Raw genomic sequence first — 13,720 nt, forward strand, 5'->3', positions numbered from 1 at the left:
GTTTGAACAGCCTCCTTTCAGTTTTAAAATTCTGTCTCTTCATGATCAGCTTCTTGAAGGATTCAGTCTCTTCAGTAATTGCTCTATCAGCTGCCTCTCACAGTGGCACTTGGGTGCATGAGGGAGACAGAGGGACCTGATGGGGTCCTTGGATACTTACTGTCCTCTGGATAGTCAGGTTTCCATGCCAATCTCCCTAGTCTACCTGATGGTTCCTGGTTTGCTAGCATTTGACTGAGGTCAGAAGCCAAAATCCTCCTGGTTTCTGATTTCAATGCAAAAAGGAACATGGTAGGGTTTGTGGGCACCATCAGCTTCACCTCGGCTCTCCTTGTGCAGGCATCTTCTTGAGCTTCTGCTGTGGACTTCATTTCACCCGGGCTCCCCTGGTGGCTCAGACGGTGAAGCGTCTGCCTGCAGTGTGGGAGACCTGGATTCAATCCCTGGGTTGGGAAGATACCCTGGAGAAGGAAATGGCAATCCACTCCCAGTACTCTTGCCTGGAAAGTTCCATGGACTGAGGAGCCTGGTAGGCTACAGTCCATGGGGTCACAAAGAGTCGGACACAACTGAGCAACCTCTTTCATTTCACCCCAACCATACTTAACTCTATTTCAGGGGCTCTCCTGTAGCACACCCCTGGAGGATTGTGTATGTGGAGAATTCCACCCAAGACCCAAGAGCATCTTAGGAATGCTGCATTCTGAACTTTCATTTACTTTTCACACGTCTCCATAGAATTTTTAACTGGTGCCCACAGTTTGGTGTAGACGTGGACTGAGTGCAAAAGTCCTAATTGTGAGTGACAGCACACATCATCAGCATCAGTCCTTCCGATGAATATTCAGGACTGATTGCCTTTTAGGATGGCCTGGTTGGATCTCTTTGCAGTCCAAGGGACTCTCAAGAGTCTTCACCTACACCACAGTTCAAAAGAATCAATTCTTCGGGGCTCAGCTTTCTTTATAGTCCAACTCTCACAGCCATACATGACTCCTGGAAAAACTATACGTTTGACTAGATGGAACTTTGCTGGCAAAGTAATGTCTCTGCTTTTTAATATGCTGTCTAGGTTCATCATAACTTTTCTTCCAAGGAGCAAGTGTCTTTTAATTTCATGGCTGCAGTCACCATCTGCAGTGATTTTGGAGCCCCAAAAAACAAAGGCTCTCACTGTTTCCATTGTTTCCGTATCTAATTGCCATGATCTTAGGTTTCTGAATGTTGAGTTTTAAGCCAATTTTTTCACTCTCCTCTTTCACTTTCATCAAGAGGCTCTTTAGCTCTTCTTCACTTTCTGCCATAAGGGTGGTGTCATCTGCATATTTGAGATGATTGATATTTCTCCTGGTAATCTTGATTCCAGGAGAGTCAAGTTCTCTGTGCTTCATCCAGCCCAGAGTTTCTCATGATGTACTCTGCATATAAGTTAAATAAGCAGGGTGACAATATATAGCCTTGATCTGGAACCAGTCTGTTGTTCCAAGTCCAGTTCTAACTGTTGCTTCTTGACCTGCATACAGATTTCTCAGGAGGCAGATCAGGTGGTCTGGTATTCCCATCTCTTTCAGAATTTTCCACAGTTTGTTGTGATCCACACAGTCAAAGGCTTTGGCATAGTCAATAAAGCAGAAATAGATGTTTTTCTGGAACTCTCTTGCTTCTTCCATGATCCAGCGGATGTTGGCAATTTGATCTCTGGTTCCTCTGCCTTTTCTAAATCCAGCTTGAATGTCTGGAAGCTCTTGGTTCATGTTCTGTTAAAGCCTTGCTTAAGAATTTTGAGCATTACTTTGCTAGCATGTGAGATGAATGCAATTGTGCGGTAGTTTGAATATTCCTTGGCATTACCTTTCTTTGAGATTGGGATGAAAACTGACCTTTTCCAGTCCTGTTGCCACTGCTGAGTTTACCAATTTTGCTGGCATATTGAGTGCAGCACTTTCACAGCATCATCTTTTAGGATTTGAAATAGCTCAACTGGAATTCCATCATCTCTACTAGCTTTGTTCATAGTGATGTTTCCTAAGGTCCACTTGACTTCATATTCCAGGATGTCTGGCTCTAGGTGAATGAATCCACAATCCTGGTTATCTGGGTTATGAAGATCTTTTTTGTATAGTTCTGTGTATTCTTGCCACCTCTTCTTAATGTCTTCTGCTTCTGTTAGGTCCATATCGTTTCTGTCCTTTATTGTGCCCATCTTTGCATGATATGTTCCCTTGGTATCTCTAATTTTCTTGAAGAGATCTCTAGACTTTCCCATTCTATTATTTTCCTCTGTTTCTTTGCAGTGATCACTGAGGAAGGCTTTCTTATCTCTCCTTGCTATTCTTTGGAACTCTTCATTCAGATGGGTATATCTTTCCTTTGCTCCTTTGCCTTCAACTTCTCTTCTTTTCTCAGCTATTTGTATGGCCTCCTCAGACAACCATTTTTTGTCTTTTTGCATTCCTTTTTCTTGGGGATAGTCTTGATCACTGCCTGCTGTACAATGTCATGAACCTCTGTACATAGTTCTTCAGGCACTCTGTCTGTCAGATTGAATCCTTTGAATATATTTGCCACTTCTACTGTATAATCGTAAGGGATTTGATTTAGGTCATACCTGCACGGTCTAGTGGTTTTCCCTACTTTTGTCGATTTAAGTCTGAATTTTGCAATATGGAGTTCATCATCTGAGCCAGTGTCAGCTCCCAGTCTTGCTTTCACAGACTGTATAGAGCTTCACCATATCTTGATTAGTAGTGATTATACATCAAAATTAATAGCACAGACACAGAATGTTCACTCTAGAGAAGAATCCTTTTAGGGAGATAAAAATATATAGAGAAGAAAGTGTATACCAAGCAAAGTTATTTGTGGTTATCTAATGAGGTTGCTAAGAGTCAGACATGACTGAGCAACTTCACTTTGACTTTTCACTTTCATGCATTAGAGAAGGAAATGGCAACCCACTCCAGTGTTCTTGCCTGGAGAATCCCAGGGACGGGGGAGCCTGGTGGGCTGCCGTCTATGGGGTCGCACAGAGTCGGACACGACTGAAGCAACTTAGCAGTAGCAGTAGCAATGCTCCTTGTACTATGGTGAAATAGACTTTGTTCTCAGATGTTTGAATATTTTTTCTAATCAAGTTCAATATTTATAACTGTTTGGAAGAAAATGTTGTACTGTTGTTTATTAATAAAAAAAAATCTTTCTTATACTTTCAGAAAACTTACAGTAATTTCCAAAAGCAAATAAAAGGATATAGGGAATTCCATATGGTTCTGAGTCACCTGTTAAAGTCTTTGGGGATTTTTTGAACATTTGGAGTATAGTTGATTTACACTGTTGTGCTAGTTTCAGGTGTACAGCAAAGTGGATCACCTATACATACAGATGCGAGAGTGAAGTCACTCAGTCGTGCCCTACTCTTTGCGACCCCATGGACTGTAGCCCACCAGGCTCCTCCCTCCATGGGATTCTCCAAGCAAGAGTATGGAGTGGGTTGCCATTTCCTTCTCCAGGGGATCTTCCCAACCCAGGGATAGAACCTGGGTCTCCCGCATTCCAGGCAGACGCTTTAACCTCTGAGCCACCAGGGAAGCCCACATATAGATATTCCACTCTTTTTTAGATTCTTTTCCCATATAAGGCATTACAGAGTATTGAGTAGAGTTCCCTGTGAGGTACAGTAGGTCCTTATTAGTTATCTATGTATTTTACACATAGTGGTGTATATGTCAATTCCAGTCTCCCAATTTATCCCTACCCCCCTTCCCCCACAGTAACCATAAGTTTTTTTTTTTTTTTTTAATATATGTGACTGTATTTCTGTTTTGTAAATAAGCTCATTTGTACCAGTTTTTAGATTCCTATATATGCAATATCATATGATATTTATATTTTCTGTCTGAGTTATTTCACTCAGTATGACAATCTCTAGGTCCATGCATGTCCCTACAAATGGCATTGTTTTTATGGCTGATAATATTTCATTGTGTGTTTCCCTGCTGGCTCAGTGGTAAAGAACCCACCTGCCAATGTAGGAGTTGTGAGTTCAACCCTGGGTCCTGAAGATACGTTGGAGAAGGACATGGCAACCCACTCCAGTATTCTTGCCTGGAGAAATCCATGGAGAGAAGGAGGCTAGTGGGAGTCCATGGGGTTGCGAAAGAGTCAGACATGACTTAGCAACTAAACAGCAACAGCAATATTCTGTTGTATATGTATACCGTATCTTCTTTATCTGTTCATCTGTGAGTGGATATTTAGGTTGCCTCCAAGGCTTGGCTGTTGTGAATAATGCTTCAGTGAATGTTGGGGTGCATATATCTTTTTGAATTATGGTTTTCTCCAGGTATATGCCTGGGAGTGAGATTACGGGGTCATATCATAGTTCTATTTTTACCTTTTTAAGGACCCTCCATACTGTTCTCCTTAGTGGCTATATCATTTTACATTCCATTCCAGCAGTCTAAGAGGGCACCCTTTTCTCCATACCCTGTCAAGCATTTATTGTTTGTAAATTTTTTGATAATGGCCCTCTGAAAGGTGTGAGGGGATATCTCTTTGTAGTCTTGATTTGCATTTCTCTAATAATTAGTAATGTTGAGTGTCTTTTCATATGCTCTTTGGCCCTCTGTATGTCTTTTCTTTGGAAAAATACCTATTTATGTCTTCTACGCATTCGTTGATTGGTTTTATATATATATATATATTTTAGATGCATAAGCTGTTGGCATGTTTTGGAGATTAATCCTTTCTCTGTCACTTCATTTGCAAATATTTTCTTCAAGTCTGAGGACTGTCCTTTTGTTTATAGTTTCCTTTGCTGTGCAAAAGCTTTTAATTTTAATTAGATCCCGTTTATTTTTATTTCATCAATGTAAAAGGTGGATCAAAAAAGATACATTGCGATTTATGTCAGAGATTTCTCTGCTTATGTTTTCCTCTTAAGGGTTTCATAGTATGAGCTCTAATAGTTTTCTGGTGGCATCTTTAGGGTTGTCTTTATATAGTATTATCTCATCTGCAAGCAGTGAGAGTTTTACTTCTTTTCCAGTTTGGATTCCTTTTATTTCTTCTCCGTGTCATGGCTGGGACTTCCAAACCTATGTTGAATGATAGCGGTGATAGTGGACATGCTGCTTCTGTTCCTGGTCTTAGAGGAGATGCTTTAAGTTTTTCATCATTGAGAGTGATGTTTGCTGTGGGTTTGTTGTATATGACTTCTATTATGTTGTGGTAGGTTCCCACTAAGACTACTTTCTGGAGGTTTCTTTTTTTAACCAAAAATGAGTATTGAATTTTGTCAGAAGCTTTTTCTGCATGTATTGAGATGATTGTATGGTTTTTATTTTTCAGTTTGTTAGTATGGTGTATCACACTGATTGATTTGTGAATACTGAAGAATCCTTGTATCCCTGGGATAAATCACACTTGATCGTGTTATATAATCCTTTTAATGTGTTTTTAGATTCAATTTGCTAGTATTTTGTTGAAGATTTTTACATCTGTGTTCATCAGTGATACTGGCTTTTAGTTTTCTTTTTTTGCGTGTGATGTCTTCGTGTGGTTTTGTTATCCAGGTGATAGTAGCCTTGTAGAACGGCTTGGGAGTATTCCTTCCTCTGCAGTTTTGGGAAGAGTTTCAGAAGGATAGATGTTAATTTCTCTAAGTGTTTGATAGAATTCACCTGTGAAGCCATCTGGTCCTGGATTTTTGTTTGTTGGAAGTTTTTGGATCACAGTTTCCATTTTAGCAGTTGTGATTAGTTTTTTTCCTTTTTTAAAATATTTCTTCCTGTTTCTGTCTTGGAAGGGTGTACCCTTCTAAGAATTTGTCCATTTCTTCTAGGTTGTGCATTTTGTAAGTGAATAGTTTCTTGTCGTAGCCTCTTATTTGTGGTTAGGGTCAGTTTAACTTCTTTCTCATTTCTAATTTGATTGATTTGAGTTCTCCTCTTCTTCTTGATTCTGGGTAAAAATTCATCAATTTTGTTTGTCTTCTCAAAGAACCAGCTTCTAGTTTTCTTTGAGGATTTATTAATTTATGTTTTCTTGTCTTCGCAGTAATTTTAAAATGATTAATGAGGACTGTCTCTGCACCTATAGCTATGTAATGGTTAAAAATTGGTTTATGTAAAGTTTAAAAAAAAATTAAATTAAAATGTTCTGGAAAAAAAAAATTGGTTTAAAAGTATCCAACACAATGTGAATGTTGGTTTTTATTTTTTAGCTTAAGCAACCGTTTTCCTCAAGGCTATATCTTCATGAAGCTCAAATAACTACTTACAGTGGTTTAATAAAAGAAGTAAATAAATAAAGCTCTCAGTCAGTTTAGCTGGTAAATGATTAGGTTGCAGGGTTCATTTGGTGGCTCCTCTACTTCTCAGTTGATGGTGTTGAGATGATGGTGCTCACTGTGACATGGGCTGAACGTTCTTAGAAAACAAGTTTTATTTAAGGAGTATGGTAGAAAGGCATGTGTTTTCAGGGTCAGAAGTCTCTAAGGGCTCTCAGATCTGCTGAGTAGCCGCTCTACGCCACAGTGTCTCAGGCCTCAACTATGTGACAGTTATTTAAAAAAAAATGAGTTCAACAGCAGCCAATAGTAGTAGCTAACAGTTGCGTATCACTTATTCATTTAATCCCCTCCAACGTCGTATTCAGATGGCAGTTTAAAAATCTGTTGTTTCATTGGTAAGGGAATCACAGAACAGAGATGTTAATTACTTGATGGCCCATGTCATTCGCCTTTTAGTGGTGAGGTCATAATCTCATTTGGACAGTTTGATTCCAGAATCTTCTCTCTTTACCACTTTGCTGTTCTTGAGAGGATCTTAATATTCTATTTATTTATTTATTGTTCTAATTTATTATATATATATGCTCATTGTTCTTAACAGAATTTAAATCGTTAAGGCTTTCATGAGAAAAAGCGTGTGAAAGTGCTTAGGAAACTTAGTACATGTGAACATGTGTTATCCTTTATTGTGTTTGCTTGTCATTAGGCTTCTTTAATTTAGCTCTTCTTCTTAAAAAAAATTGTTATTTTGTGTCAGATTTCCTTCTTTGAGCCATTTAAGAAGTCTTGATATTTGCACAGTCACAAATTTTTTATTGCATTTCTAAGAACTCCAAGTGTGTTATAAATTAGAGACTTCTACCATCTGATATTATTTTTAATGTTATAAAATATTATATACATGGCTTCCTTGGAGGCTCATTCAGTGAAGTATCTGCCTGCAGTGCAGGAGACCCAGCTTTGATCCCTGGGTCGGGACGATCCCTTGGAGAAGGACTTGGCAACCCACTCCAGTATTCTTGCCTGGAGAATCCCATGGGCAGAGAAGCCTGGCAGGCTACAGTCCATGGGGTCACAAGAGTCAGGTACAACTTAGTGAATAAGTCACTACCATTATGTACATAAAAATATGTAACATAAACCACTACTGTTGCACTTTTCTTGTGCTTTTTGTATAAATTTTATTAATGAATGCACAAAAAAGAGTAAACAGCATTTTATAAAAGTAAATCCAAAATACTACTTCATGCTTTGTTTTGATGATAATGTTCTCTAGCAACAGAGCAACCATATATTTTAATGACCTAATTTTAATAATACCAGTTTGCACTAAGACTAACTGCCAAACTGTACTAAGTGTCAGAAATTTGAAGCTTCTACTTTGGAAGTCAGAGCACTCCTTGCAGTTCAGTGTTGTGAATCTTTTAAGTGTGAGGACCACACACTCCTTCCGTTTAGTCGGAGAACCTGAACTGTGGTCGCTACTTCCTACTCACTGACGGCTACTGCTGCCTGCCTAATAATTGTTTTTGGCTCCCTGTAAACCTGCAGCCAGAGAGGTATTTGAATTTTCCCCCTCTAGCACTTGCAAATCCGATTTTTATGTATAGCTAAGTGCTCTTAGCTTTTACTCTATCTACTGCTGGGGCCTGGTTTCTAGCAAGCCTGTAACTACGCCAGATCCGGCCTATGTAATGCCGTTTGTAATGAGAAATCTAAACAGGGAATGGCAGTGAGGCATGGCAGGAATGTGTTTCCATTGGAGAAGTCAGTGTAGAGAAAAAGTATAAGCAAAGCCGTGTCCAGAAGGCCCATTCAGCTGGCCAAGACGGAAGACTGATGTTATTGTACACAGGCTGTTGCTGTGCCAGCCCTTCCTCACGAATCTGCTTGCTCTCTCTCTCTCCCCTCTCCTGAACTCCCCTCCTCCCCCTCCTCTTGCCTCTATTCCTTCTCCTCCTCTCCCTCTCTTCCGAGGGCTCTGCTGACTGTTTGCTCAGGTGGACAGTGACACCATTTGGAATGAGCTGCACTCGTCCGGCGCTGCACGCATGGCTGTTGGCTGTGTCATCGAGCTGGCTTCCAGAGTGGCCTCCGGAGAGCTGAAGGTGAGGTCTGGGTTGCATTAAGTGTGGGAAATCCAGGGAAGACGCTGAAACAGAGATGTTGTTGTTTGGGAATTGTGGGGAGTGTGGTGCAGTAATAAAAGGCAAGGGGCGGAGGGAAGGGGCAGAGGGATGGCCACTGAGGTGTGATAATAACTGGTCTGTAGGTAGCTGGTAGCTGATCCGGCTCTCAGGGCCTTCCTCTCCTTGGGGAGACTCTGTGGTTAGGGCACTCTGGTGTATTTTTAAGAGCACAGAAATGGTGAGTAAAGCTATGGTCCAGGTCAAAAACACCCAGTCTATACATATCTGTCATGCCCTCCTGGGATTTTCTTTTGAAGCAACATAAAAGAAAAATCTGATTACTGAGTACTGTGTATAAGCTCAGAATACCACCCAGAGAGACGAGTGGTGGGGGCAGGGAGAAAGGTAAATATCAGAGGGGAAGGATTGAGAGGAAGAAGGAAATTGTTGATTAGAAGGGTAATGATCCAGAGTGTGTTTTGCCATGAAAGAACTTCAAAAATGAACTACTCTTTATTGTTCTTTTCTTTTTACGGTCTCTTCTTTTCTCCATCATGTGAAAAGAACAATGTCCAAACCCCAGCGTTTCCCAGTCTAAACAATTTATAAAAGCCAGAGACCTGACAGACGTTGACGTTTTATTTGATATTTTAACAGTGCTATTTAAAGGTATGCCATGTGCGTCTCGAACGCAGTTGCCCCAATAAACTTTGTTGGTGCTAACATAGCTTTTTAATGCACTAGTTCACACACTTCATAACGAAATCTGGCCAGTGATGGATTTGGTATTTTTAGCAATTGTGGGGCTTAAGGGAAATATATTGTAACCAACAATACTGGCACTGTGAGTTTTGTTAATCTAAAATAAAATCTAATTAGGATTATTTTTCTTTATGCCTAATGAATTTTTATTCAATTACAGCTGACTCTTTCAGTAGTGATTAAAAATACAGGGTAGGAATGTGCACTTTACATTGGATTGTCCGTCCCAGAAGTCTTTGTTCTAGCTCTTTAAGTCAGAACCTTCAGAAATAGCATTTTGATAAGACAGTCTATAGTAAATATATGTGTGTGTATATATACACACATTCATGTATATATGTCTCATGTTAAGTTGACATGACTTGATCAGCTTCAGGACATCAGTTACTCATCTCAGGAGATTTATGAGGCCATTAATGTGGTACCTAGTAGTCACTCTTTGATAAGGAGCTGTTGAAAAGAAGGAAGGAATCGGCCTTATGGAGAAGTTTTGGCTCTCTCCCAGTAGCACTTGAGAAATAATTCTTCCTGTTTGAGTTATGTTACTTGTAGCTCTAAAATAAATTGACATTTTAAAAGAAATCTTTAAGAGTCTTATTTTCAAAAGAATTCAGATCACAGGAATATATCGTCTGGCCACAATATTACAGTTTTTAAAAGATTATTCTGGTACAGACCCACTTGATAACAAACAAAAATTATTAAGTTAGCATTTCACAGTTTCTAATTGTTTTTGATTTTGTTGAACTTTAATCAGTAATTCAGAAACCCTCCCAAGTAGAGTGCCCACATAGTACACTCAACAAATCATCATCGTTATTAACCACATAGAGTGCAGAATTGCCAAATGTCTGTATGAGGTGTGTTGAACAAAAACCTAATTCTGTTTTTCAGGAGGTAGTCATTTCACATCAGTTACAAACAAAGTGTCAGCAATATATATTACGGACATGCTGACCACCAGCTGTGCTAACTAACGTTAGTTGTTTATGTTAAGAACAAGGATTCATACAAACACTTTTTCTTCCCTTGGTTGAGAAATCAGCAGATATGGTTAAAAAAGAAAAGAGAATGATAGGGGAAGAGAGCCAGCGTAAAAATCAAGGAACGTTGATCCAGGCTCTGCCACTTAAATGCTGTGTCACTTGTGGCAAATCACGTAATTTCTCTGGACCTCAGTTTCTTGTTCTGCAAAATCAGCAGGGTAGAACTGATAACGCTGAAGGTTGTACATGGTCTTGATGTTCTGATCTTCTTGCAGATGAAAAGTGGATCTGATTCTCAGTTATATACACCATGACATACAAAGAGTAAATATTCCAAACCGAATTTCCGCTTACTTCGGGAAATATCGTAGGCCTTCTAGCTGGTTTCTCTTTCTGATTGTTAAGCCCAAAGTGAAAGTCCAAGACAGCAGTACCATAACAAACACACTAGTGCTGACAGACTAAGAGAATGAATCCTTTTGTTGCTAATAATTTGGAGAGGCCTGTAGCAATGCCACCGTAGATAGCCAAGAACTGTGGTAGATAGCTGTGTTCAGGGACTCCATTTAACCCACAGTGTTCTTCAGCGTCTCTGTGCATGCTAAGTTGCCTCAGTTGTGACTGACTTTGTGCGACCTTGTGGGCTGTAGCCCACCGGGTTCCTCTGTCTGTGGCATTTTCCAGGCACGAATACTGGAGTGGGTTGCCATTTCCTTCTCCGGGGGATCTTCCCAACCCAGGGATCGAACCCGCATCTCTTAATGTCCCCTGCATTTGAAGGTGGATTCTTTACCACTAGCACCACCTTGGAAGTCCTCAGTGTCTACCTGTTTCAGATTGAGTGTAACTAGGCAAGTACACCTGCTGGCCAGGAGCATTAACACTCATGACTGTGGAGTCACTTCATTCAGATCTAGAAGGAAAACAGAGACTCTTATCTCAGGACACTGGTAGGCTATCCTAAAGAAACACTTTAGTTTTGTTTTTTCATTTTCTGCATCTGCATTCAGTTCTCATATGTTCTACTCCATCTTGCCAGTATATCTGTAACTTAAGGAAACCACATTGGCATAAAGACTGTGTTTTGTGAAGACTGCACTCATTTTGCTTGGAAATTTGAAAAGAATTAAGAGCTCTGGGTTCCCTAATAACTCAGCTGGTAAAGAATCCGCCTGCAATGCAGGAGACCCCAGTTCTATTCCTGGGTTGGGAAAATCACCTGGAGAAGGGAAAGGCTACCCACTCCAGTATTCTGGCCTGGAGAATTCCATGGACTGTATAGTCCATGGGGTTGCAAAGAGTAGGATACGACTGAGTGCCTTTCACTTTAAGAGCTCTGTTTCAAATAGGGTGGGCTGGATGAAGTGCTGAACTGAGAATTTGGAGACAGCTGGAGGGAGGTCGGCAAACTTGTAGGGGATGGGGACCTAGGAGATAAGAAGTGCACCCAGAGAAGGAAAACGCCAAAAACAGATTTCATTACCTGGCATTTCTGCTTCATGTTGAGCTTGATCATGATCGCTGTCCTACAGAGTCTGTCTTATCTTCGTCTAGGGCTACTGATGGGTTAAAAGAGTTAGAAATACAATCCAGGCACAAGGACTGGGTCTCATGTGGATGCTTAAACTGATCATGTGCAGCAAACTGCAGCAGTAAGTGTGTATATTTTTGGCAGAGCATGGGCAGACTCAGTGGGTTTAGTGGAAGTTATGGGGACTTTCAAATTTTCCAGGTTTTTAATAGGATATGGAAAAAAACACACAAGAAGAAATTTTTCAAGTTTACAAATAAATTGGCTATTTCTCAGATTCTGAAACTGATAAATATAAATATTCTGAAATGCTAAAATGTTTGTTGTATTAGAAAGTATAATTGGAAGAACAGTTATCTCAAAATGGTTTTATTGTTCTAAAGATCATGTAAGGAAGTATGTCTAGAAATAGAAATATTTCTAAAAGATTATTTTTTTCAAATTACAAATAGTTCAATACTTGATTCAAAAATAGTGTCAAATGTGTTGTATACCTTAAAATATACAATTTTTAAAATCAGTTATGCTTCAGTATAGGTTGAAAAAAATGATTCAACCCTTATCAAGGTTTACTATAAGAATTCCCTTTAATGATATTTTGGCAATGCTACAATTTTGTTATAAGAAAGTAAAAATGGCTTTAGTTGCCTAAAAATTTTTGTCAAGAAAATTCTCACCTGATTATCCAAATAGTGGATGGATTTCTTTAATAGTTTGAATGAATATTATGATATCATATTGCTAATCATTCCTGCCATTTGTTGCCTATCTACTATAAGCTGGCAATTTACATCTAATTTGTCATTATTCTCAAAATGACCACCAAAAGTGGATACCACCAATAGGATACAAGCTCAGACACATCAAGTAACTTTTAAAGATACTGCACACAGTTTAATAAATGGCAAAGCTTATAATTCTCACAATCCTCTCTTCTCTTTCAACTATTTTATAAGGCATTTCTTGTTGAGGTAGTACAAATATAAAAGAAAAAAGGAGTTAAATCTGTCTTTTTCATATAGTCTAGTAAAATCAAATAGTCTAGATTCTCTCCTTTTTATTACTATATAACATTTCATACATACCAAAAGACAAGAATTTGCATTAATAACTTACAAAGCATAATAATATGGTTGGATGTGAGCTCTTTATCCAACTAAATAAATAATACTTTGCTGACACTATTGAAGTTCTCTCAGTACTTATCTCATTCCTATCTTTTGCCCCAAGAGTAATCATTATTAATCTATTGTATTTTTTAAATAGCATTAACTGTATGTTGTAGATCGTTATAAAAATGGAATCTTACTGTTATTCCTCAAATTTCTCTCCCCCAACTTAAATGTTTTGAGGATTTATGCATATGGATTATGTCAGTCAGTCAGTTCAGTTCAGTTGCTCAGTCGTGTCCGACTGTTTGCGACCCCATGAATCGCAGCACGCCAGGCCTCCCTGTCCATCACCAACTCCCAGAGTTCACTCAAACTCATGTCCATTGAGTCGGTGATGCCATCCAGCTATCTCATCCTCTGTCATCCCCTTCTCCTCCTGCCCCCAATCCCTCCAGCATCAGGGTCTTTTCCAATGAGTCATCTCTTCACATGAGGTGGCCAAAGTATTGGAGTTTCAGCTTTAGCATCAGTCCTTCCAGTGAACACCCAGGACTGATCTCCTTGCAGTCCAAGAGACTCTCAAGAGTCTTCTCCAACACCACAGTTCAAAAGCATCAATTCTTCGGCAATCAGCTTTCTTCACAGTCCAATTCTCACATCCATACATGACCACTGGAAAAACCATACCCTTGACTAGGAGGACCTTTGTTAGCAAAGTAATGTCTCTGCTTTTTAATATGCTGTCTAGGTTGGTCATAACTTTCCTTCCAAGGAGTAAGTGTCTTTTAATTTCATGGCTGCAGTCACCATCTGCAGGTTGGAGCCCAGAAAAATAAAGTCAGCCACTGTTTCCATGATTTATTTGTTTTCCCTCTACATCATAATTTGTTTATTGATTATTGGACAGT

The 13,720-nt window shown here is 39.4% G+C and overlaps 1 protein-coding gene across 13 annotated transcripts in view; it reads left to right on the top strand.

Annotated features, from left to right (window-relative positions):
- HDAC9 (histone deacetylase 9) overlaps positions 1 to 13,720 on the top strand; it is a 1,049,156-nt gene that overhangs the window by 805,451 nt on the left and 229,985 nt on the right. For all 13 annotated transcript variants that reach the window (XM_070787186.1, XM_070787187.1, XM_070787178.1 and 10 more), the window contains one exon: positions 8,293 to 8,400. In XM_070787186.1, coding sequence (XP_070643287.1) covers positions 8,293 to 8,400 — 108 coding nt within the window. The remainder of the gene's footprint in view (positions 1 to 8,292; positions 8,401 to 13,720) is intronic.

Source organism: Bos indicus, chromosome 4, assembly GCF_029378745.1.
Source record: "Bos indicus isolate NIAB-ARS_2022 breed Sahiwal x Tharparkar chromosome 4, NIAB-ARS_B.indTharparkar_mat_pri_1.0, whole genome shotgun sequence".
NCBI classification, from domain to species: Eukaryota; Metazoa; Chordata; class Mammalia; order Artiodactyla; family Bovidae; genus Bos; species Bos indicus.